This window comes from Branchiostoma lanceolatum, chromosome 4, assembly GCF_035083965.1.
Source record: "Branchiostoma lanceolatum isolate klBraLanc5 chromosome 4, klBraLanc5.hap2, whole genome shotgun sequence".
Taxonomy (NCBI): domain Eukaryota; kingdom Metazoa; phylum Chordata; class Leptocardii; order Amphioxiformes; family Branchiostomatidae; genus Branchiostoma; species Branchiostoma lanceolatum.
Window position 1 is genome coordinate 29,590,121 of NC_089725.1, and position 26,037 is coordinate 29,616,157.

Here is a 26,037-nt window from a genome sequence, read left to right on the forward strand (position 1 = left end):
GTTTCTCATCTCCTTTGTATTCAAAGTATCATTGCACTATGCTAATAAAACTGACCATAAATACAGTTCTCAAAGGTCAAATGCCCAATATTTCTTTTCTTTTGTATTAGATGATTTGGTCCATATGAGACAAAACATTTAAAACTGAAGGTAGAGCTTCCACACCTTCAAGGTGTCAAAACAGCACAGTAGCTTTTGAGTGGTCCTCACATATGACAAACACACTTAAGGTTTGTTTGGAGTTGCTGTAACCCAGTTTTCGTTGGGTACTTAACATTACATTCTGTCCAATGTGTGTTTCTGATACATGTTTTTCCATAAAATATTTTCCATAAAAGACAGGACAAGTTGTACTTGGGCTTATTCAGCCCCAGACCATCGACAAAGCCACACTGGCGAAACTAGTCTGGATGTGGGCTTGAATAAAGTTCTAAATGGGAACTTATGGCTACAGCGTCTTTTCTGAAGATGTGGTGTGAGTGTGTGCGGTTGGCTTGAGGTTGTCCTTACTATTTGCCTACATATTTTTCCATGGTTATGGATATCTCCCGCATCCCAGTTCATCTATGATGAGTTAAACATTACGTTGATGATTACGAAAATTCTCAGCCTTTTACTCTGCAACAAGGCGGACCTCATGTCGATGTCTGTGACAACTGTTCTGTCACTTGCTCCAATATATGTTGGCTCTATGATGCATCTTTTCCCATAGTTGTGGATATTTCACATATCTCAGCTCATCTATATGACGAGGTAGACATTATGTTAATGACAGCAGAAACTCTTCAGCCCTTTTCTCTACAACAAGACAGACGTCATGTTGAAGTCTGTGACATCTGTTCGGTCACTTGCTCCATCTTGTCCTCAGTCGGCTCCTCAGCTGCGTTGGCTCCCGCTTTCTTGTCCCACTTCTGTTGCCGGGCGACCTTGGCCTTCTCCTGCTTGTTCTGCAGCAAAGGGTAGAGATAAACAGACACCATACGTTAGCTAGAAGACATGGATACAATCAGGGCTTGAAATACTTCTCTCTGTATACCAGCACCCAGTACATGAACCAGTGCAGATAGACATCAGAAACACCTGCACAGCTCCAAATTCACCAGCATTAACCTGCCCATGCAGGTGGCATTTCCAGCCCTGCTGATGTAACAAGAAGGATTGAACAATGCCTCCATGCACAGCGACCATTGATCCATTCAGGAATCCTTAACCCATCATTCCGTTATGTTAACCTCAACAAACTGGGCTGTTTGAGACTGAATCAGCAGCCTCCGGGCTGCTTTTAAAATGCACAATGTACACACTATTCACTTGCGTGCCCCGCGTTGGCAATTTGTGTGTCTTATATAAGAGATAAGGTAGAGTAGGAGTGCAGTTTGTATAAGGGAGATAAGGCTGCTTCTTGACCACGCTGTGTATTAAGGCTTGACTGCATCTGACGTCTTATGAATCATGTTCAAGTTGAAGCTATTCTCTGTGCCGCCGGCGCCCTTTAGATCCGACAGGCCTGTCCGATGCGGCTGTTTGAAGTTGTAAAAGGAAAGGGCAAAAGTCCCACTGCATCTTTGAGGCTCCATGGGCAGCGGGTTGTTAATCCATTTAGTCTACGGTACGGTATCTATAGGAAGGCGGAGCCCATCCCTCTCCTTCATTTGAAGTCATGAAAACGTCTGATAAATGCCTTAAGTTTACACATGAGAATACACATCGCTTCACAGTCATCTGGACTAGCCACCACAAATCATGTAAGGAACAGTCCAGGGAAGAAGAAAGAGGGGCAGGCAACGGAAAAGATGGGAGGATAACATCAGGCAATGAACTGGCTTGACACCTGATATATAAGGGAAACATTATAAGAACAGAAAACCGAGAAGAATGGAGAAAGCTGGTTGTCAGATCTTCCGTCGTGCCTCAATGGTGAAATAGATAGACTGACTTCAATGGATAGATGAGATAAGAAGACAAATCCACAGTATTCAGAGTCTATATGCTACAGAAGGATACATGTATAGTAAATGCAGATATGTTCGCAGTGGTTTTAAAACCGCAAACTTAAGACCACCGCGAACATTTCTGCCTGTGTTTCTGTTGCGCTACTATTGTTTCAAACGCGAACTTAAAACCACCGCGAACACTCCATTTTCTCCCTCACGCGAAATTAAAACCACACAAACTTAAATGCAGGAAAACAATAACGACCTTAGACCTTAGGAACAGTATACACTATCTATTGGAAGGCCGAGCCCATTCCTTCCCTTGAAGTTATGAAAAAAATTGCTGATAGATGCATAAAAATACATTAACTTGTCAAGAAACTCAAAGGGTAGAGGTAAGTCCAACAATCGATTGATGTCTGGCTGGCAGTAAACGGGAAATCATTGCCTGTCCTCAAAATCATTCATAAGGCCTGCGTCATCAGAATATCAGATCAAAGTCAACGGTGCTGTGTCATAATGCGAAGAAACAGAATCATAGACATCAGGAATTTTATTTTACACATAAGAAGACAAATCCACAGTAACCAGTCTGTATGCAGCAGAAGGGTATTCACGGAAACAGTAACAACATCAGACCTTAGGAACAGTATACATGGTGTATTGGAAGGCAGAGCCCATTCCTTTCCTTGAAGTTGTGAAAATGCTGATAAATGCATAAGGATACATTTACACGTAAGAAGACAAATCCACAGGAGGGTATTCACGGAAACAGTAGCGACCTCAGACCATAGAAACAGTACGTTATTTATTGGAAGGCTGAGACCATTCCTTTCCTTGAAGTTGTGAAAATGCTGAAGAATGCATGAGAATACATTTACGCATACGAGGACAAATCCACAGTAACCAGTCTGTATGCAACTGGAGGGTATTCACGGAAACAGTAACGACATCAGACATTAGGAACAGTACATCTTGTATTGGAAGGCCAAGCCCATTCCTTTCCTTGAAGTTGTGAACATGCTGATAAATGCATAAGAATACATTTACTCGTATTACAGAAGACAAATCCACAGGAGGGTATTCACGGAAACAGTAACAAAGTCAGACCTTAGGAACAGTACATTATGTATTGGAAGGCCAAGCCCATTCCTGTCCTTGAAGTTGTGAAGATGCTGATAAATGCATAAGAATACATTTAGTTAAATCCACAGTAACCAGTCTGTATGCAATAAGAGGATATTCATGGAAACAGCCACGACCTCCTGAAGGTCAGCAGGAAGGCTCCGTCAGGACCAGATGTACTGATAAGGACAGCGCAAAGCGATGCAGGACTCGAAACTGCAGGGTTATTATATGCACCCGGTATGTGCCAGCGGACTAGCCCCCTGCTGCAGTGATTGCACCACAGTGTGGCCCAGGGCTATGAAACGGAGATGTGCACCGCCCTATACACCTTATGGTGTGGGAGGATATAAAAAAATTATATGTACTGTATATCTTAAAACATGACAACTGTCTTAATCCTTGTGTAATGTGTGAGCATAAGAATGTACATACCATCATAATTCAGACTTAACAAGTCTGCCGAGTGGTTCAGTTGAAACACAAAATGCTGGAACAAATTTCTCGATTTTCTACCAACTGCTCGGTAAAATAGAGTGGATGGCATCTCTGCCTACGTTCAGGCCGTCCCAGGCCAGACGAGGCCGTCATTTGACGGGAGGACGCTCCTCTGGCAGAAACGCCAGCTCAGAATTAAAGTGCACAGCTCCAGTTTGTGCACATGCACCCAGCATTTCGAGCCCTGAGATGTGTTTTGTATGCAGTCTGGGCACTCAACTGAGACCCCTTCCACATTCACAACATTCAAATGGGATTTTCCACAGAGTCGATTTAAAACCGATTTATCATCCAGACAGATGCATTCACACCGGTTTTAGGAAAGCTCCTTAGTCCCAACTCAAACCTGATATGTGGATGAAGGTTAGACATCCAGGTAGAATGTTACAACATACAAAATGAATCAAGCAACTGTACAAGTTGTAAATCGTTTATATGCTTGTACTTTGTTATCTTGTACTTTAAGTTAAGTTAAAATCCTCCCACACCATTATTGATGTATAGGGCGTTTCATAGCCCCGGGCCACACTGTGGTGCAATCACTGTAGCAGGGGGCTAGTCCACTGGCAGTGAAGTGTGTTTAAGTTCCATACTGTTTCAGAAGTATGTACCATTTTTATAGAGTCTTTGGTATGACTCAATGCACCTCTTGTCCAGAGGTGTCCTACCTGGGGCTTGAACCCCAGTCCTTCTGGTCCAAGTAATTTGAACCAGATGTGGTGAGAGGCAGAAGGCGCAGACCACTACACCACAGGGACACCCCATGCTTGTACTTTACTTCAGGACAAACGGCTCCAATAACTCAGCTGTGTACCCTAAGAGCTGCCTCTGTGAACAGGCAGCATCGGTAATCCCCGAGGATTGCTTTGATGACACCGATTTTTACATGGTGGTCTTAGGGCAGTGGCAGATTTATCAGAGTGGATGTCACTTGCAACTCTTCAAAAGGTGACCTCTGTGGGGGTACACCTGTTCCGCCATGCCTTCCAGTTTTGGAGAAGTGCAATTAATAAATAAATAGATGAATAAACTTTAAGTGGATAATGGATAAGAGCTTATTTACCATTTTGTCAGAACAACACACTTCATAGTCAGTTTGTCTGCGAGTTGTTTTGATAAAGATTGAATGGAACTTTGCAAGTGTGGGCCCGAAAGTGACATGGATCACTCGCCTTCAAAAGAAGAGAAGGAATGATGGATAGTGTTCTCTACCATGTCTCCATCTATCTCTATCTTATACTCTTTCATCATGACATTAAGCTGGCGTCATACAGCAGGAAAGTAGCCCGCCCAACAGGTCTGAAAGCTCAACAGGACATTTTCGACAAGAATACGTAAAGACCCATACCGGTAAGTATCTAATACCAACTCAGAAAAGGACAGGAACTAGTCATGCCTTTGAGTACCAGAGTTACCAACCTAGGATTGATATGTTCAAAAATTCGTATTTTTCGAGGACCATTATAGAATGGAACTCCTCGTCATCAAATACTGTACAACTACAAGCATTCCCATTAGATGGCTTCAAAGAACGCTTGCAATCAGATCTGCAAAGATTAGGTGTGAATGACTGTGAGATAGGTCGTTCAGTGTAATACAACCAGCTGCTACTGCTCTGCATGCCTGCAAAGCTGGTGTGTTACACCGAAGGGCGGATATACCGGCTATACAGATACAGATAATATCTATATGTTAATATAGACACTTACAGTTTCCTGAAACCAGCCCAGGGGTGCACCCGGGGGAGCCACGACCTCAAGTTTTACACCATCCACGCAAGAACCGACACATATAAACACTCTTTCTTTCCCCGTACTATCCCACAGTGGAATACTCCCACTGTTGATTCATTCCGTGCCAGGCTGGAGGCCTGCCCGCCTTAGCCTGGGACCTCAACTCCCCCCCTACTTTGCCCCTGAAGGGGTTATTTGGGTGAAACGCAATGTAGATGCAGATAAGCTGGCATCACACATCAGTGTAATAGCTCAACCGACAGGTCTGCAAGCTCAAAGGGACACCTTTGGCCGGAAGACAGCCAGCGTCCTCTTGATCACTGTGCGGGTCCTGTCTAATGTGACAGGGCAGATTTTCAGGTGAGAAATATGCTTGACTCTCTGGCAATTCTAAAATTCGGTGACCTTCTTGTGATCAAGAAATTTAGCCGAAGGTCGTTGCCGGCGTGAGGCCAGCTTGGCAAAGGTTGGTTTGTCGTGCAGGACTGTGGTAATGTAAGGAGCTTGGATCCATGGGCAGCAGGTAGCCTCCACCAGGTCTTCCTACGGGGGTACGGACTGTAAAATTCGGCAAAAAAAGGAATAATTGGCCAGGAGAGTCAGTCCACAGTAAGGTTAACATTCCCCCTCCGGTCAACTCCTTCGATAGCCAACTCCCATGGCAAATTATTCTCCCCATTAGCCAGCATAGTTAGTCTGGTAGAGACTAGGCAGCAGTCACAAACCACACTTGTAATTGAATTTAAAAAAAACAACACTTTATCTATTTATTTATTTACTTAACTGTCTAAGTCTTGACATTACAGTACTTATCTCACATTAAAGAAGTCTCTACCAAACCTCTCCATCAATTCGAAAAATGTTGTAGAAATCGGCAAAAATAAGAGGGACTGAACTGGCCTTTAAGAAGAATTCAATTTGGCTCTATGGCTGGCTGGCTCCAGGGCTGAAGTCACGAATCACACTTGTTACCGTATTACAGTACTTATCTCACATCAAAGGTGGCAGAAAATTTGTCACCATTATGACTGTACTCAGTATCAAATTAAATCAAGCGGGACACTATCTTTTTACAAACAAACCCAAAATTGAGATGAAGTAAAATCAAGAACAAAATCCGTTATCTGATGATATTTCCTCTAATAGTATTCAGGCTAATAGTCCTAGCTATATGCAAAATTACATTAACTTGTTTGCTTCATAGATTCTACAAATTCTATTTCTTGGATTTGTGCAGGAAAAATAACGGAGACTGGTAAAATGAAACCTACCTCCTGTGACAAACCCAAGTGCTACAGCCACACAAAGTCAACATGACTGGCTCGTTATCGTTTGAAAATAATCTTTAAATGAAATGCATTGATAAACCTAAAAACTATATCAACTGGGAAGACAATGGCTTAAAAAGTTCTTCAACTGTTATGGCCAAAATACAAGCATTTTCGGGTGGTAACTAGTACACCTGATTCTTTTCTCAAATCAGTGAAAAAATGGGTTTTGAAAAACATTGGTCTGTACAAAGACCTCCAAACCACAGTAAAGAAAATAGAACTGAAGTGGTTCGGCCATATGTCACGTTCATTGGGACTGCCAAAACTAGCATGCAAGGAACCGTCCAGGAAAGAAGAAAGAGGAATAGGATAAAAATGACAGGAAATAAATGCATAAATAAATATGAAACGGAAAAGATGGTAAAACATTGAAAAGAACAGAAAACTGAGAAGGTTGGAGAAGACTGATTGCCAGATCTTCTATAGTGCCTCAACGGTCAAATAGTTAGACTAAGGCATAGACCAGAGATGAGATGAAAGAAAACAAATCTGAGAACAAAGAAAACTAGGCCTGAAGGAAGCTTTCAAATCCCTGAGGATCAAAGCTACTGTATTGTCTGCCAATTCCCGCTTGTTTCAGCTGCTTCAAGTCCCAATTAGTGCAGTTTCAAGGGAAGCCATGTCACGACAACAGCAACACGAAGGAAAGAGAAAAATGAAGGGGACTATGTTTAGCCGACACAACAGAAACAAACAACAAGAACAACTTAATGCTGTTACGCCAGACGTCTAATAAAACAAGCCAAAAATCGCTTCGACTGGCCAATTAGAAGAATTTTCAAGGGAAGCCATGTCACGACAGCAGCAACACAAAGAACAGATGAAGGGGACAACGTTAATGTCGTAGCCATCGCAGCACAAATGACAGGAAGTACAGCTTTTAACTCTGGTTACACCATCCGTCTAATAGAATAAGCCCAAAATTGCTTCAACTGCCAATTAGAAGAATTTTCAAGGGAAGCCATGTCACGACAGCAGCAACACAAAAGAAAAGATGGGGACTACGCTAATGTTGTAGCCAACAAGTTACAAATGACAGGAAGTACAGCTTATAATGCTGGTTACACCATCCGTCTAATAAAACAAGCCAGAAATTGACAGAGAATTATGAGAAGAAAGTTTTACACACTCAGCTATTGATTCACTAATCAAAAAACAATGACCACTGAGAGCTAATACCAGTTTAATCATTGAATAAGTCTTTCTATTATTATTAACTTCAATTACTTGAACCACCAGTCAGTGCATTGTCAAGGGAAAACATGCAATGCCGTCCCAAGCACATTGTGTCCACAGGAGGTACATGACTGTATGCTGATATGGGATACTACATGTATGTGGCTCCTTTGCAGACCTTTGGGGTGTGGCTGGTGTTTTTTATGGCTTTTTTAGCAGACCTGCACTGTCTTCTGATTGCTGCCGCGTTCCATATCAAATATGGCCAAGCTTATTTTGTATGTCCATCCCCAGAACGGGGTCAGAGAATATATATGTGGCTCTCACATCACAACCAGCTTGTATAACAAGATATAGGTTGAAGTTGAATGTCTAGAAGATGGTAAAACAGATTTTATCTATTTTGCGTTTTTCTATTTATCAATCTTTAGTGTTTATTTATTTATTTATCTATTTATTTATTTAACTTCACAGAATGAAATCTGAGAGGTGTTGGCAACAGGATCGATGCATCCTTTACAAGGCCAACACCTCCAGAGTGTGTGTTGTGCCTCCAGTTACAATAACTGATTTCCATGGGAGCCCTTCACAAAACCAAAGCATCAGGATACAAAAAAAATACATTAACATAAGCTTTACAAATCATATACCTTCACACTAATTTAGCATAAGGTAGTAACCATCAATTACATTAAGAGTTATAAGTTATACAAATACAATGTACATTGTAACTCAAAATGACTCAAAACACTAACAATTCAAAATCAGCATGAAAGCTCATCTGACTGAAGTAAATTACATAATGAGAAAAAAAACTGTTCTCCCACCTAAAATCATAAAGATTCGCTTCACATCACATTAATCACTTCCACCTCAATCAAAGCTTGGACCTTCTTTAATGTTTGTCCATGTGATTGTTCCATCTGGTTCAATTGCTACAATTAGGGCACTTTAGGGGAAAATTCTGTCACGATGTCGCCTGGAGGCAGCATCGAGATGAAACAGCAAGAGGATGACCAAGCTCTCTCATCACCTCTCATTCATCAGATTAGAGCACTGAGTAATGGCACAGGAAGTACCTCTGATCTCTGAGTCGGAAGCGGGGCTGTCTCCAGGACCCGACCCTCCCTCCCGGGATGGAATATTTGCTTTTTGGGGCCGACAAAAATGTCACTTTGTCAGTCGAAAAAACCATGGCATGAAATGATGAAAATACATTTTCATAAGCTTGAAATGACAGACTTAACAACGAAAATTACCAAATTTGTTTCTGGGAATGTACATGTATGAAAAAGTGTTTCTGGAGGTTGCAATTTCAAAGCTTTCCTGGATTAGAATGCCCCCATATACCCCTTAGTTTTGCCCATCACGCCTCCAGCTCTCAGTTAGATACAACTGCGATAGACAAAAATGTCAGGGACAGCCTTGCTCAGGAAACAGTAGGACAGTACTTGGCGATTCTAGTTTGATTTTCTTCCTGTAAAACAACTGGATGGTGTATATGTTTTCCTGTTATTCTTTTGCTTGGATGAAAGAAAGGTATATAATTATGGCCTTGTATGAAATATAGACAAAAAAAATGGACAAAGATGCCATAAAACCAGATGAAATGTTTCAGTGCTCTGGGACATTGCTTAGTAATACATGACGATGTAGTGTATACATATATACATGTACATGTACATGTAAGTTTCTATCATTCTTAGCTTGTAGAGAACATGTGCTACAAATTGTTATAGCATATTTGTTATAAGCAACACATCAATTGTCATCTAAATTGCCATCATGTTATTGCTCACTGATTCGAGAGGCAGGAAATTAAATTGGCATGGCTCTATAGACAGCATCAATGTAAGACGTGAACTGTGTTGATTTAATCAGCTGAACCAGATACACTGACAAGTTACATACATACGCTAGGGCGTGACCTACATAACACTGCAGGAAAGGCAAAACATACATAAACGTATCAGGAAGGTACAGAAATAGGCAGGCCATCACACAAACGGCCTGATTGCTTTGAGTCTGACATCTGGGACTGCAAAACAACCGTTTTACAAAAATAGATTTAATGGAGTCATAGCAATATGTCTATTTCAGTGGGTTATTAATGGCAATCTTGCCCATATAAAAGGAGACACATTTAATATGTATAGAAGACTGACATCTTGAACAAGAACCGTTTTACAAAAATGAGTTTCACAGCAATATGTCTATTTCAGTGGGTTATTCGAGACAATCTGTTGCCAACATAAAAGGAGACACGACATGCATATGTAGATCTTAAAACATTGCCAGAACACTGACATCTGAAATTACAAAAAACAGTTCCACAAAAATAAATCTAATGGAGTCACAGCGATATGTCTATTTCAGTGGGTCATTGGAGACAATCTTGAAATGCATAAAAAAGTGGACACGACATGCATATGTAGATCTTAAAACATTGCTAAAACACTGACATCTGAAATTACAAAACAACGGTTTTACAACAATAAATATAATGGAGTCGCAGTGATATGCCTATTTCAGCATATTATTTGAGACAATTCTGCCAATAAAAAGGTAGACATTTCACAAATTTAAAGCAACCATTTTATAGGAATACATTTAATGGAGTCACCACGATATGGCTTTTATCACCAGTATTTCAGTGGGTTATTTGAGACTATCTTGCCCATTAGAAAGTACACATTTATGTATCTGTGTGTACATCTTAAAACATTGCCAGAAGCACTGACATTTGGAACTACAAAAAAACAACTGTCATATATCATTTCATTCTGTCGGTTATTTGAGACAATTTTGTCCATTAGAAAGTACACAAGGTACATTTATGTATCTGTATATAGATCTTAAAACATTGCCAGAAGCACAGACATTCCGAACTACAAAAAAACAACCGTCATGTATCATTTCATTCTGTCGGTTATTTGAGACAATCTTGCCCATTAGAAAGGACACAAGATATCTATATGTAGATCATGAAACACTGCCACACCACTTTGTGTGCAGATGAATACTGACAGTAATGCCTGAAGGCATACACATATAAGTGAGTGAGGCTTTGGGTTGGGGGAGACCATCAATCAAGCATTACCAGACAAGGTCAGATGGAGAACACAAGAACACGTTAATGCAGCAGATATCATTAGGCTCCGAGGAAGGCAGCTGAGAAAGCTGCAGAAACGTTGGCTGCGTAAAAAGGAAGATTTGGTTGTGTTTTAAGAATCTTTCTCCGAGTAAAGTGTGTACGAAAACGTAGCAATTAGAGATGGAGACACCCATAACCTTACCCATACTGTTTTGCTGACCTTCCAATCCCCTAGACAATAATAGTAGGACTGAGGATAGCAATGCTGCATTCATAGAAAACACACACACAAAAACACTCACACAAACACACGACATACACACAGACAAGGTAAAAACCCTGAAGGGTGAAGTACCAAGCTATGGAAGGGAATACCTGGGAATCTACTGATCATGACTATTGCCTTCTGCAAAGGCTTGTTTTTGATTCTGTTAATGATATGCAAGCACTAAAAAGTATCAATGATCAGCGCGCTGGATGCAAAGTTGAAACAGGCTTCACTAAAATTGCCACTAATGCTGAATAATGTCTGTGAAGACTTACATAAGTGTAATACATAACTGTAGTCTGTAATTCTCATGACACCAAATGAAAAGTGCCCTTCTTCATGTACATTCAATTACGGTGCGTGTAACATCATTAGGACAATCTCAGACCATCTTCCCCTCCTCATGGGAAATAGAAAGCGATTGCTTCCATAAATCAGGGTGTATTTCCCGGGGAAGAAGTGACACCTGCCCTCAAGAAATGCATCTCGCATCTGAACATTATTTCCTCAAGGAGCCCTCATCTTCTGCCATTATAAAGTGTGCTTAAGCAATAATATAATTTGTAATCACAGAACATTGACATGGGAGAATGTATGGAGAGATGTAGGCTAGGCCTGTGGTTATCATACTAGAGGATGCAAACTAAAAGACATTTCCAAAACAGAATGATAGTTTACATTTCTATCCACAGGGAAGAAGTCTTTGATCTGTCACCACCACCAACAATTCAGCACCAAGGACATCATCCTACTGCATGTTGTAGAGCTTTTCACGGATAAAAGGTGACTTAGAGTTACCAACTAATTGGAACCAGAACCTCTGGTGTGAGACTGCTACCAGTTGAGCTACAGGGACATCGATTTGTATGGATATGGCTGCCAGACTTTTCTACATGGAAGCAATCAAAGTAGCTTATGTGAACTAGAATGGATGGATACCAGGGTGGTTTTGACTTGTCTACTGCATGTTGTAGAGCTTTTCACAGATAACAGGTGACTTATGGTAAACAAGACATTACCATGACAACAAGAATGGTAAACAACACATTACCATGACAACAAGAATGTTTTGATTTGCCTGGAATTCATCCTACTGTAGCTCTGGTTTGCTCCTCTGATCGCTTCCCTGCCAACTAGTCTGGCACAATTCAATAGAGGATTGATTGACATCTGAATATTGACGAACAATATAAGCCAGATCCCTGATTGGCTCAAAGTTGCACATTCCTCTGTAACAGCATGGTAACAGGGTTCAAACAGGCACTTGGCAGTTTGATCACTGTTACACTTATTATTTAATGGTTTCTGTATCTGCAGAAGTGGAAATGTGCATTACACTGCTTCTGACAAATATTCATAAATGAAATAGATAAGAACAAAAGAGATGGGTGCAAGACTACTTGTCATGGAAGCAATCAAAGGATCATATTTGAGCTAGAATGGATGGCTACCAGGGTAGTTTTGACTTGTCTTACCTTTTGTTGTTGTACAGGAGACTCCAGTTGTATTGTGACTGGCCCGTCGTTCTGTATACTGACCTGCATGTAGGCTCCAAACCTACCATCTGCAAAATAGGTGGAAAAAAGCTTTATTACGATGTACAGAATCTGCACAAACATCGGTGGAATGTTTTGAAACAAATCACTACTACCTGACACACTAGCATATACATGGTGTAAGGAGGAGTGGTCCGACTCTCTGTTATACTTGAAAAGAGGAATAAAGTCAAAACCGGTTTAATAACAGGTATCAGCATCTTCATTTTTTAGCAACTTCGAAAACTGGATAAAGCAATATTGATAACAATTAGTCCAAACTGTACCAGTGACCACCTTTGCCTAAGGACCTCATCTGGCCAATTTTGCTGGTCCCTTTAGGTTCCTTTTTCCCATTGACCCAGACTTTAGAATCCTGTCCATAGCTACCACCTGTCTACTGTGGCCACTTCCCCAAGTCCTCACCTTTGAGTGGTCACTGTGGACAAGTTTGAATGTACACAGTGGAAAATACCACTATTCATACCTCTCTCTCTCTCCCACTGTCTTCAAACTGAAGTGAAAACTAATGACTGAGTTCCCTTTTTACAGTTTTGGCATGCTTTCCAAGCCCTTTATGCAACAGCAAGTCCTTCAACTTGTAGAAAAATTGAACCACTCTTAGGTTCACTCCCGCTGTTAAAGATCAGGTCCTCTACCTACCACCTTTCTTCAAACTGATCTTAAAACTAATTTCTAAAACTAATCTCTTTTTAGTCTAGAGTTTTGGTATGCTTCCCAAGCCCTTAATACAACAGCAAGTTCTTCAACTTCTAGAAAAATTGAACCACCCTTTTGTTCACTCCCGCTGTCAAAGGTCAAGTGCTCTACCTACTAATAAAGTCAACCTTCTGCACAATTCCTCTCCCTCTGTCAACCTTTCTTTAAACTGATCTGAAAAGAAATTCCTGAGTTTAGGAGTTCAGGCTTGCTTCCTTTGATACAACAGCACGTCCTTCAACTTCTAGGAAAATTTAACCACTCTTAGGTTCACTCACGCTGTCAAAGGTCATGTGCTCTACCGACTAACCTTCTGCATAGCTCCTCTCCCTCTCTTCAATCTTTCTTCAAATAGATTTGAAAACTAATTCCTGAGTTCTCTTTTCAGAGTCCAGGCATGCTGCTCAAGCCATTTATACAACAGCAAGTCCTTCAACTTCTAGGAAAATTGGACCACCCTTCGATTCACTCCAGCTGTTAAAGATCAGGTCCCCTACCTACCACCTTTCTTCAAACTGATCTTAAAACTAATTTCTAAAACTAATCTCTTTTTAGTCTAGAGTCTTGGCATGCTTTCCAAGTCCCTAATACAACTGTTACAGCAAGTCCTTCAACTTGTTGAAAATTGAACCACCCTTTCTCGTTCACTCCCGCTGTCAAAAGTCATGTGCTCTACCTACTAAGTCAACCTTCTGCACAATTCCTCTCCCTCTCTCAACCTTCCTTGGTTGATCTGAAACAAACTAATGTCTGAGTTCTCTTTCTATACATGTAGTTTAGGCATGCTTCCTTTAACACAGCAGCAAGTCCTTCAACTTCTAGAAAAATTGATCCACCTTTTTGTTCACTCCCGCTGTCAAATGTCATGTCTGCACAATTCCTCTCCCTCTCACAAACTTTCTTCAAACTGATCTGAAAGCTAATTCCTGAGTTCTCTTTCTATAGTTCAGGCATGCTTCCTTTAATACAACAACAAGTCCTTCAACTTCTAGAAAACGTGTTTTTGTTCACTCCCGCTGTCAAAGGTCAGGTCGTCTAGTACGTCAGACTCTACCTACTAACGAAACAACCTCCTGCACGACTCCTCTCCCTCTCTCAACCTTTCTTCAAATTGACTTCAAAACTAATTCCTGAGTTTTCTTTTAAGAGTTCAGGCATGCTTCCTTTGATACAGCAGCAAGTCCTTCAACTTCTAGAAAAAGTGTTTTTGTTCACTCCCGCTATCAAAGGTCAAGTCGTCTAGTACGTCTATCTACTAACGAAACAACCTCCTGCACGACTCCTCTCCCTCTCTCAACCGTTCTTCAAACTGATCTGAAAATAAATTCCCTCTTTTACAGTTTTGGCATGCTTCCCATAACAGAAGTCCTTCAACTTCAGAATCTACTAAGCCCACACTGACTTGAATATAGAGAGGACTTTGATTTCATTCGTTTCCAAACAAAAAAAGCAGGGGTGTCTCCAGCTTAATTTTTTTCCGTCTCACTCACTTTCATGTCATAAAGTTCAGATTTTGGGACGGACAAGGTAATTTTTTTCCTGTCGACAGCCCTGAAAAAGAGTTTTGACCAAACTGTAAATTGTGCAAAGAAACTGCAAAATGAGAATGTGTGCGGTGAATTGTGAAAAAATATCAGAAAATGAATACTAATGTTGTAGAATGCCCCTTTTCCTATCATACTTTTTTGCCATGTGTATCAGAACAACTAAGCAAAAAATGTATTTAGAGTCCTCAGCAAAGTGTTCCAAAGTCAAAGGAAAAAAAATGTGGAAGAACAAAAATATAGAATTCACTACGTTGATGAAGGTTAGATATCCAGGTAGTAAGATACGCCCAAAATATAGAATTCACTGTTTGCTACACCATATTCTGTGTGTTCAGTAATTTGTTCAACCTTCCTAACCTCATGGATTTCATCATAAAGGCATATTTTTTTTGCATGCTTGCAGCAGTTTTTTGGTACTCAGAGGATTTCACCCTTACAAATCAAATCTAAGTTCTAGAAAAAGTGAAGTCTTAGAGCCCTTTTTGTTCGCTCCGGCCGTGAAAGGTCAGTTCCTAATGAGGCCAACCTGATTCTCTCGTTGTTATCTATCCTTTCCTCCGGGGAACGATGGAATAAAACCTTAAGTGCGACCCCAGGCCGACAGCGGCATGATAATGTCTGTGTCTCTGACATTCTATACAGGTCTCCAAATTGAAATTCTGACTGGAAGGCAGTCCTAGAGAGATGGAAGCCCACGCCTGTTGCTTAATTGCATTCTTTATCCATTCTGTATAGCTATATACAGTGGCAGGGCTCAAAATACTGTAAATGCAGAAATGTTTGCGCTGGTTTTATGTTTGCGTTTTTTGTCGGCGACCGTTTCACTGCAAACTTAGAGCCGCCGCGAACATTTTCGTCCAATACTGTAGCAGTATGTGACTAAAGCGCTGCCGCAAACTTAAAACCGCCGCGAACATTCGATTTTGCCTTTAGCGTGAAATAAAAACCATGTGAACTTAAAAGGATTTGCAGAACTTTCCTTCTATTCATACCAGCAAAATTGTAAGGAATTTTACGTCCAATATTGATAAAAACTTTCTGCAAACATGCAAGTGGATAATCATGATGATGTAAAATTAGTGTTAACGGGGGGTGCCCAAACATGTTTATTTTTTTTTTGCGCTCGAACTCACGGCGCTCCATTGCTGGTTGCCAGAGAATGGTCATGTTTTAATGAATGAATTTTGAACACATTCATCTAAAGAACATACATGGACAAGAAATGTATTCATACTGTTCATGGGCCCTTCACGCTCCGCGTTACAAGCGGCAAACGCTGTGAGACGTTTTCACGAATGTACCTTCTGATTTAGTGCTACGCCAGATAGTGTGCCTATCTTATTACGCTTTGGTAATTTTGCTCTCTTCGGAAGTTGGTGATGAAGTTAGGGAAATGTAAATAAGGCTTGAATTCTACTATATTCTAGCTTTCTTTTGACCGGAAAATTTTGACTGTGTGCACTTCTCACGTCATGTGAGAAGGGCTATATCTAGCGCATCCCAGCTCATGTTTCCACAGGAAATACATGTAGGCTTCTACGCACTGTGCGTGCGGCCCGACGTACGTCTTGAGTGCGACCCGTCTGCTTATTGGGAAATATCTTCGCCATCTCTGTATTCAGTTTCCTTTTCATAGACGGTACCAATCTCATGTTAGAGCGTTACAAAGCTATGCGTTGAATCGCCGTCCGAAACCATCGCGGCCCAAAAAATGGCGGGAAAGCAACGTCACCAGATGGCAGCGATGTTTACGTTGTTTTCTTTGGTCGGTTTTCTTCTCAACAAACACTTAAAGACCCAATTTTTTTACGTTTTATGAAGTTATATTTCTTATGTGTATGATAGTTGTGTATCTGCTTGGCACAGGTCGTATATTTAGGTGCCAGGCCGTCTAGCTATGCAGTGAACCTCTACTCAGCGTTGACATCATTAGTGTCAAAATACTATTCTCGACAAAAGAAGAAATGAATATGTACACATATTTTTTTAATGCAAATAACAATTATGTGCATGAACTTGGTTTATTTACCTTCCTTATGTGGGCTAAAACTTCACAGCAACATTCATGGATTGTCAACCAGGGAGCCTACAAATACAATGTAAGTGTTCATGCACTCAGGAACTTTACTGAAAACAGTTCAATTTCATTAGTACATCTTTGTGACAAGCAATTTATGAAATACTGAGCAATTTGACCAAATACAGTACAAATTCATTTCGATAGATAATGCACTTATGGGTATGTATATCTATCTATCTAATACATGCATTTATTCATTTATCTAAATCTTCAAAGCATCTGGGTAACCACCACAACAATTTGTTGATTTCCAATAGGACTTAGCAATTCTACAGCTATACTTAACAACCTTATTAGTGAAATTGTTAAGTATACCCATAAAGTTGCCCAATGTGTACAAATAAGATAGCACTGTATTCCGTGACAATGCTAATTAAGTATACTCCCTGTAAATTTATGGGTAGGCACCCCTGGATAAGTAATAAAAACAAGGGTTCTTCTCAACCAGGCAGTCAAGAAAAGTCTTGCATGTCCTCCTCTAGACATAACAAGTGCGTTTGCATGACTTTCCCCTGCTTGTTATGTATGATCCAAGTAATGAAAGGACTTTAGATGCGTGGGTTGAAGTCACGAATCATGCTTATCATTATAGCATTTATATTGCTGATGATACTTCATGGGGGTGCTCCGACTAATGCCGGTAGCCCTCAATTCCCATTAGATTCAATGACATTATGGAATAACACATGGGTAATCTCAACAAATTGCAAAGACGCATGCTGAACAACTGATGTACAATGTGTGTACTTGTAACTGACAAGCCAATGTACAAAATGTGAGGCCACCAGAAATTCAATTGGTTGGTTCTAGGACTGAAAAAAAATACACGTTAACTGAAATATGCCAAAAATAGTTACTCGATCAAGCAACTGGATAAAATTTTGAAACAGTCAGACGTTTCAGACAGCATCCGCTATCATTCGTCAGAGACTGTTCAACTGAAGTATCAAACTTGAATACAGAGACTGAGGGCAGGGATTATGCTTGGTTCAGTTCAGTGCACTTTCAGGGAGTGAACATGTCAGAATTCAAAAGTATAGTGAACATATCTAATTCCATAGTGATGGCCCCTGGTACTGTACTAGTAAGCCCTTAAATTTTAAGGGCTTACAGTACCAGGGGCCATCACTATGGAATAAACTATCAGCCGAACAAAGACAACTCACCACAATAACGTAATATGTCACCGTGTTAGGGGAGGTTTAACTTATAGGGGAAGGGCTAGCAAACCCTCCCTGTAAAATGATAGAAACAGCAAGGAAACTTACCGACCTATGTGCCACTAGGTGTACAGCAACACCAAAAGTGTAAGAGAGATTCGTACTTCAGTCTTTTCTGAGGCATACAATTCTGGTCATGGGTGTGGGATGAGGTAGCTGAAATTGAGTCCGATGTACAGGTCTAAGAAATCTGCTGAAAGGACTTTTCTTTTCAGCCAGGAATCCTCTGGCTGGACCTAAATTTGTGGGACAGCGAATCCCTGGCTCAGAGTTTTACCCACAGAACACAGAAAATGATAATCTTGATCCCTGCGGGGTGAAAATGTATGACAAGTTTGCTCAGAAAATAGGGCAGCTACAATGTACTTGCTGCTAATGACAGATGAACATAATGACCGTTCCATCATTTTGACAAAGCTGGGCTCGAAATTCATTTTTGGAAAATAGGTGCACTGGTGCACCCAACCCAAAAAATTAGGTGCACAGAGAGAATTTTGGGTGCACCACGTAGAATAAATTTGAATGTCAGCAAAACATAATTACAATTTGAAAAGTTAAAGGCTCTTTAGAACTTCAATCTGTAATTCTATAGCAAACTTTAAAATTTCAAACAAGTGATAAATCACAAAAGGTTATACTGTATTGCTATTTCTGATACTTACATTTCAAGAATATTCTGCATACTTAGTGTACAATGGTGCCTTTACCCTGTAGCCTACAAAAATATCTAGGTGCACTGGTGCACCCACAGTCAAAAATTAGGTGTTCAGCTCCAATTTTGGGTGCACACAGGTGCACATGCACCCGCTATATCGAGCCCTGATTAAATCAAAGGACACGCGGAGGTGGGAATGGGCTTGCTATGCAGATGACGAAATAGAAATCTAGGGCTAAGGTTAATCAGTCATCCTCAATGAACGGGTTCATGTAGCTAGTGTAGTGCAATGCAGCTTTGCTACGGCTCACATATTTTGGCCAAGTTTGATATAGACCATGTACATCTGCTAACTTCTTCATCTTGTTCTTTTGTCAATTATTTGAAATGAAGCACTATGATTTTTCAAGAATAAAGCAGCTAGTAGTGTAAAGCAGCTTGGCTATGGCTCACATTTTTTTGCCAAGCACACCAGGTCACCCCTACTCTCCACGATAAAATGTGTTGGGTTCTTTTATGTGCAGAGATTTGATGCTTGGGGCTAACGCCAGAAGCTCCCTGACGGGGTCGCCAGCATTACGTCACCATCCAAAATGATGAATGCATTAATCCATTACAATTTTTCCAGGGTACCAGGTACCAGGCACCAGGTACCCACCCAGGAACAAATAGTTGACTTGCTTGCAACTTTTATCTGGCTTCAATGATTTTGACGTGATTGACATGCTAAATACCCCGATTGACATCCGTGTTAAAGGTGAACAATTGACAACGATTTTAGCACTCTACATGTACATGCATACCTACTTGACCAGTTTGCACCAGTACTTAAGTGTCAGTGTGCTTAAGGCATTCACTTTTCAGACTTACTCACTTTGTGTTGACAACGTGTTAATATCGCAGCAGGTCTACAAGTACCTTTCAGTTTGTCGTGTTTGTACAATTAATGCAGAAATGTTTACGTTTTTTGCAGTAAGCTGTTTGCCGCGAACTTAAAATCACCGCAAAATGTTTTGCCCTCCTATCCCCTTGTCTACTATTGTCTCAAACGAACTTAAAAACACTCTATTTTTGCCCTATTGAGTGATCAAAACCAGTCGCGAACTTAACTGCATTAACAGTACTAGTGAGAACTGTTACAGTAATTATTGTTTCTTTCACAGACTGTAACTTTAAGTTCACTTATCTGTAAATCACTTGCCACCACCGTCAAGTTAAAGTTCAGTTAAAATGTCCATTTCCCTGACAACATGAAATTTTGCTACCGTGAAGATAGAGTGAATTACAGTACCTTTTATTTTGTCGGGTTGGTATGCTTTCCTCATCTGCTGTAAGAACTCTTCGTAGAAGGCCTGGGACTGTTCAGCTGCCATGGACTGGTGGAAGTCGGGCTTGTTTCCCTTCAGCACACAGTACAGGGTAAACTGTGGGCAAATGGAACAGCAAATAAGAATTCTGTTATGATAATAATGGCTTATTGGTCAGAAATTACCAGTGCAATGGCAGCCAGTACTGAATTGCTGCAGGGTTTACAATCGCATAATATACAACAGATACATATTTGCTCCACACTTGCACTTTGTGGAACTGTGCAAGGGTCCGGGAGGCTGCCATTCGGCGCCAGCAGGTGACCTCAATACGACCTTCCCCAACCTAAGTCAGGTACCCATTCACACCTGGGTGGAGTGAGGAAAGTCGTGTAAAGTGCCTTTTCCCAAGGGCACAACATCGGGGCATAGCAGCGGTTTCGAATGCGGGACCTCTCGGTTCTGGGCAAAACACCCTACCGATTGCACCACACGATGCTACAAAAGTCATGTATAACAGACCTACATGTACATGTAGTTGTCCTCACACACCCTCAGTAAACTGGTCACGTACTTCAATTTGTTACAATGCTTAACGTCTCCCTTCATGTGTAGGTGACATACTGGTAGTCTGAGAGTACTTCATGTTTGACTAATGATGCCTCGACCGATACACGCAGATCATTAAGAGTTGAAGAAACCCCTTCTGGCATCTTTAACCTTCAAAACAGGTGATGTTCCTCCTTGAGAGTTCATCTGCATTGGTAGAAATCATTCCGGATCAAAGTTGGACTGTAATTGCCGACGCACAGGACTTTGGGTGAGTCCAATTTTTTGTATTGGCAATTATAGTTCAACTTTGGACTAGGTGCTAGGTTCTTCTCTCATGTGCGACGTGAAATGATTAAAGCAGAAGCGTTCACACGTCTCGAACTGGACTGCCCTGAGATTACAGTTACACAACGGGTTCACGCCAGGATAAGAGAGACTAGACCTTATGACTACTGGTACATATCACTGCCAGTGTTTCTCTCTTATGACACGGTGTATGACGGGAAATGATTAAAACAGAAGCGTTCACAAGTCAAACTGAACTGCCCAGCGGGTGATTACAGTTACACAACAAGTTCACTCCAGGATAAGATAATTACACATGACTACAAGATCACTGCCAGTGTTTCACTCTTATGACATTGTGTACGACGTGAAATGATTAAAACAGAACTGTGGACACATCTTGAACCAAACTGCCCTGTGATTACGGTTACACAACGGCTTCATACGAGGACAAACTGTGCACATGATTGCCAATCATTGCCAGTCCCAAGATGGAGACCTACAAACAGGGACTGTCTTCCGATGATCGTTGTACTCAGTAACTGTAAATCTTGAAACTCTCGCTACGGTGTAACCATGGGGTTCAAGTGCCACCAACTGACCAGTCTAAAGGGTCTGGACCTTTTAGCCTAGTGGTTAGTGCGTTGGGGTCATGGCTGGTGGCCCGGGCTTGGTGCGGGTTCAAATCCCGGGTGCCAGAACATTTTACTACTGGCCTTGTGCACTTCAATGGTTTTATTCTTGCAGTTATCACAATGACCTCTCCACTTCAAATTCAAGACACCTGGAACATGTGTCACTACTGTACTATAGAACTGTTGCAAATCTGAATTCAAAACACTGCAAAAACCTCCCAACACGAAATAAATCCACCGCAAAGGTAGATGAATTTACGGTAATTTAATTGGCTCTCTGTAGTTACGCAACATGTACTTGACATGTTAACACTGCAGGCTAACAGACTCCCCCTGCATACTCCACCTGCCATGCATGCAATTATGCAGTCAGTCAGGTAGAGACCCTCTTAAGGATTCCCACAACTTCTCACCAATTACATGTAGGCCACACCAGCTTAATTTCTTGGGTATCGGATTTGTTGCTTAATTTTTGTTCTTATTTAGAAAAATGCTGATGTTTTGGTACCAACAAGAAGGCGACTTGTGTAGCCTGTTCTAAATACCTCATTGCAATTCTCTGTTACTCAATCAGAGGCACATGTATTTTACCTGCAAATGTTACAGCAGTTCTTCTACTTGTGACCTAATCCTCAGGGTGATACTGACTGTTTCTACTTCCCACTGTTAGGTGGGCCTGCAGTAGGAAGGTTGCAGTCCCAAACGTGACTTACATATGTAGCTTGTAACCGCTCATCACTGTTAATGACCGAAGCAGATTTTCTGATCTAGATCCAGTCATTATTGACCTGAGGATGGTACTGGTAGTAGGGCTATCGAAATATACCCAGGTAAACTACCTATTGCCTTGAATAATTTCATCAGGTTGGTGAATGACTGAATAACAAAGTTTACATTTGGGACAGGACTGTTAGCAGGGAGGAGCCGGCAGTAACACCTAGCTGCAGTGCAAAGTGAACCGCAGTCATTATTGCCCTGAAGAAGGTGACAGACAGTCACCGAACCTTCGTTGTGAAAAAAACTTTGATATTCATTAAAATACTTCTGGTGGATGTACAACAAAGGACTGTATCATCCAACGTTTTATTCTGTTTGTATGAATTCCACACACGGCAGTTATCTGCTGCCATACCTTTGCCATGTAGTCTGCAGGGTTAAGTTAAGCAACTGGCAACTTTTCATGCTGTGATTTTCCCTGCTGACTAACTACTTAGTTAGCAGAGCCACCTGGCAGCTAGTGACAATATTGCAGAATACTGCTGAATAAATGATTTTATGCTGACCACAAATACCCAGAATTTCCCAGAAACACAAACAGACATACACACCAAAAACATTACTGCCTTTTTTCAAGGAGGTAATGAGTCTCTGATTAAACACGAATCAGAACAAAGTGCCAACAGCTCAGAAATGCACCATTTACAATACAATGTACATGTATTAAGAATTGTACTCATCCTGCCTGTCTAATGCATTCACATCTTTCACAAATACATAAAGTCACTCACACTACTAAAGTAGGGCTCAGTATACCAGCTGTATAAAAAAGAGTCTGACTTGTGCATTATGTGTCACAAAAGTTTTGTTTACAATTGTTACTACCTGAAAGTTGTCAAATAAAGATTTGACAAAAATTCATCTTCATGGCTTCACAGTACCAGTACACATCCCTAGTTATAGCAGTTAACCATTATTACAGTGATAGAATTGTCATGTAGCATACAAAGTTAAGCAACTGGCAACTTTTCGTACTGTAATCTTCTTTGCTGACTACTAGTAACTACTTAGTTAGAAGAGCCACCTGGCAGCTATTGTCAGTATTGCAGAATACTGCTAGACAAAAGATGCTGTACCAAATTTTTGTCAGATGTATCAAACTCTTGATAAGCTATGGGTAAACTTGTCAGCCTTATTACTTGAAATTCTCATAAAAACAAAGGTTGAAACAAACATCTGGGAACAAATAAAAGTGAACTCACCTGACTCACACACAGGATTTCGTAGTTCTTGTCTTTGACGCTGTGAGCCCATCTCTTCTCCTGGTCATCATCAAACACCCTCAAGTTTAGAATCTTTCGGACTCTGCAGCAAAGCAAAACAGTAATCACTTGAAACATTCTATGCTTTATCTAACATCAATGAACACTACGTGTATACGTGTATATCAGGCACCTAAACAACAAGGAAACAACCTAAACAACAAGGAAAGGTCAACCATAAAACAGTCATTATTCCAAGGTGCTATCACTTCTAAGGAGGAAACCCTCCCTTGACTGACTCCAGTCTATTCTTAGTCTCTCAATAAAAAGTAAAAAATACTGTTGTTACGTTGTGTGCAATTTCAATCATGATCTTACACGTCTCCTTTCTATTTCTTAGGCAAGACCTTGCTTTCACAAGCAACATTTTGTACTTACTGAACAAGACCACAGTTCAAATAAGGCCATACTGACTTAATTTTGTGGATCACAACCATGTGTGCATCAATCTTCTTCAATTAAAAAAAATCATGCCCTTTCAAACTACAGGAACACTTTTGTGACTATGACTAAATTGTAAAATTGAAGAAAAAAAAAGATGAGCAAATATTTTGAATATTCTGGAGCAGGATTAATTTTTAAGAATTTATTGTTTTTATACGACGTTCTGTGTGTTCAAACATTCTAAGACATTCCTAATCATATATATACCTGAATCAGTAGTTTCAAAATTTTGGTATCGTCTGTTTTTATTGCCCATCTTTTTTTTGGTGCTTGCTTAAAAATGACAGTAAATTGAAGCGTGGCCCAAACTGGAAACCCAAATTCCTACATGGCTGAAGAATGTACTCTACTCATCCGTTTTGGCGTATCCATATATATGTATCAGTACCTTCAAAATATTGGTATCTTCTGTTTTTATCGCCCATCTTTTTTTTGGGTGCTTGCTTCAGAATGACAGTAAATTGAAACCCAAATTCCTACTAGTCTGTATAATAATAAGTTTATAGCAAATTCCTGCCCGAAGGCTAATTGCACACAACATACATAGAATACACGTAACAGGGTAAAAAATAGATATGAAAGAGACTAGACTAGACTAGACTATACAAACGTAATTGTCTATAACTAGTGACTAGTGAAGGGTTTGACTTCTCTTTTGTAAGCAATTTTTTGGAAGACGTAATGTCCCACATAACGCAAACTCCAGCTGTCTGGGGGGTTCTGTCCCCTCCCCGGCTAGCAGTTACAGGCGGCTGTCGACTAGAAGGGCGATTGAAATCATGCTAAATTCCTACGTGGCCTAAGATTAGTAAGAATCTTCTCTACTCTACTTGTTAGCTTTGGCATGTCCATAGCATGTCATGCCATACACTCTAGTCAGTGTGGCCTAATCAAAGAGATCCTTACATATACTCCATGTCCTTTGGCGTGTCGTCCCTGGAGACACCAATCAGCACACAGAGGCCCCGCCCGATGGAGCTGACCAACTCATCTCCAACTTCATGAAAGAAAGAAACAGACAAATGACGTAAAGTCGTAAACTATCAGCATTCATCTCTTGTAGCTCTGGGACAATGACAGCGCTGAGACGGAATTCAACTGGTTTCGACTTTAGTTATCTTTATAAACAATCAGCATTAATTATCATTTATTATCAATCATTCATCTATTACTAGTATTAGTGAATACTTTGTCTAAAATAAGAGCTCATTTGCATACCCAGGAGTATCTTAGAGGTGGTGACCTTAATTGTGTTGCCAACATGCTATTTTTGTTTTTACGGCACACGCGCTGACAGTGACGAGTCTTACGTTCTTCTCTACGAAATCCTTGTTCCTGACTATGCTAGAAACACAGTGAACTGCGCATGTATTACCGGTAGCAGACGCGTTAGCGTAACCCAAGGCCAAGGCCGAGCGCGCGCTCCAGCCCACGTTCGCTTCCGACTTTTGACATTTTTGGCAGCATCGCTAACAGTTATACATAGAGCTCTGACGCTATATATGATGCACACTCGGATGCCAACATCACAAGACCATGGGGTGACGCGGGAAGGGCTGGCATAGCAGGCATGCCCATGCCTGACCTGACTCAGCCCACTTCTTCCGTTTGGCGCGCGGCCAAAAGAACAACATGGACCGTTGCACGTTCTGTGTAAAACCGGTCGTGCATGCGGTCACCCACGTTACCTGAAACGCTAGCCTGCATGACACGTTGGACAACGGCCCTCATGATTGGCGAGGTGTGTGTAGACTTGCCAAATAAAATCCCCGTAGTGCGGTAAACACGCCGGAATCACGCGATCCCCCTAAAACTCAGCACGCGGCGGCCATTTTGGTTCACGATGGGGTCACGTCGTG

At 40.9% G+C, this 26,037-nt stretch overlaps 1 protein-coding gene across 1 annotated transcript; it reads right to left on the bottom strand.

Moving 5' to 3' along the window:
• LOC136433943 (D-aminoacyl-tRNA deacylase-like) lies at positions 1–26,026 on the bottom strand. The gene is made up of 6 exons (XM_066426552.1): positions 25,867–26,026; positions 25,085–25,175; positions 23,675–23,777; positions 20,208–20,340; positions 12,635–12,723; positions 1–947 (listed from the first exon to the last, which is right to left on the bottom strand). The coding sequence occupies exons 1-6, from the start codon at positions 25,907–25,909 to the stop codon at positions 816–818; spliced, it is 591 nt and encodes a 196-aa protein (XP_066282649.1). The 5' UTR covers positions 25,910–26,026; the 3' UTR covers positions 1–815.
• Positions 26,027–26,037: the final 11 nt, after the last annotated feature.

Excerpts from the sequence above, each read along its gene's own strand:
- LOC136433943 (XM_066426552.1), bottom strand. The coding sequence starts at position 25,909 with ATGAGGGCCGTTGTCCAACGTGTCATGCAGGCTAGCGTTTCAG. Across the intron at positions 20,341-23,674 it reads AAATCCTGTGTGTGAGTCAG|TTTACCCTGTACTGTGTGCT; the intron begins GTGAGTTCACTT and ends ATTTGCCCACAG. Across the intron at positions 12,724-20,207 it reads CCAACCCGACAAAATAAAAG|ATGGTAGGTTTGGAGCCTAC; the intron begins GTACTGTAATTC and ends CCTATTTTGCAG.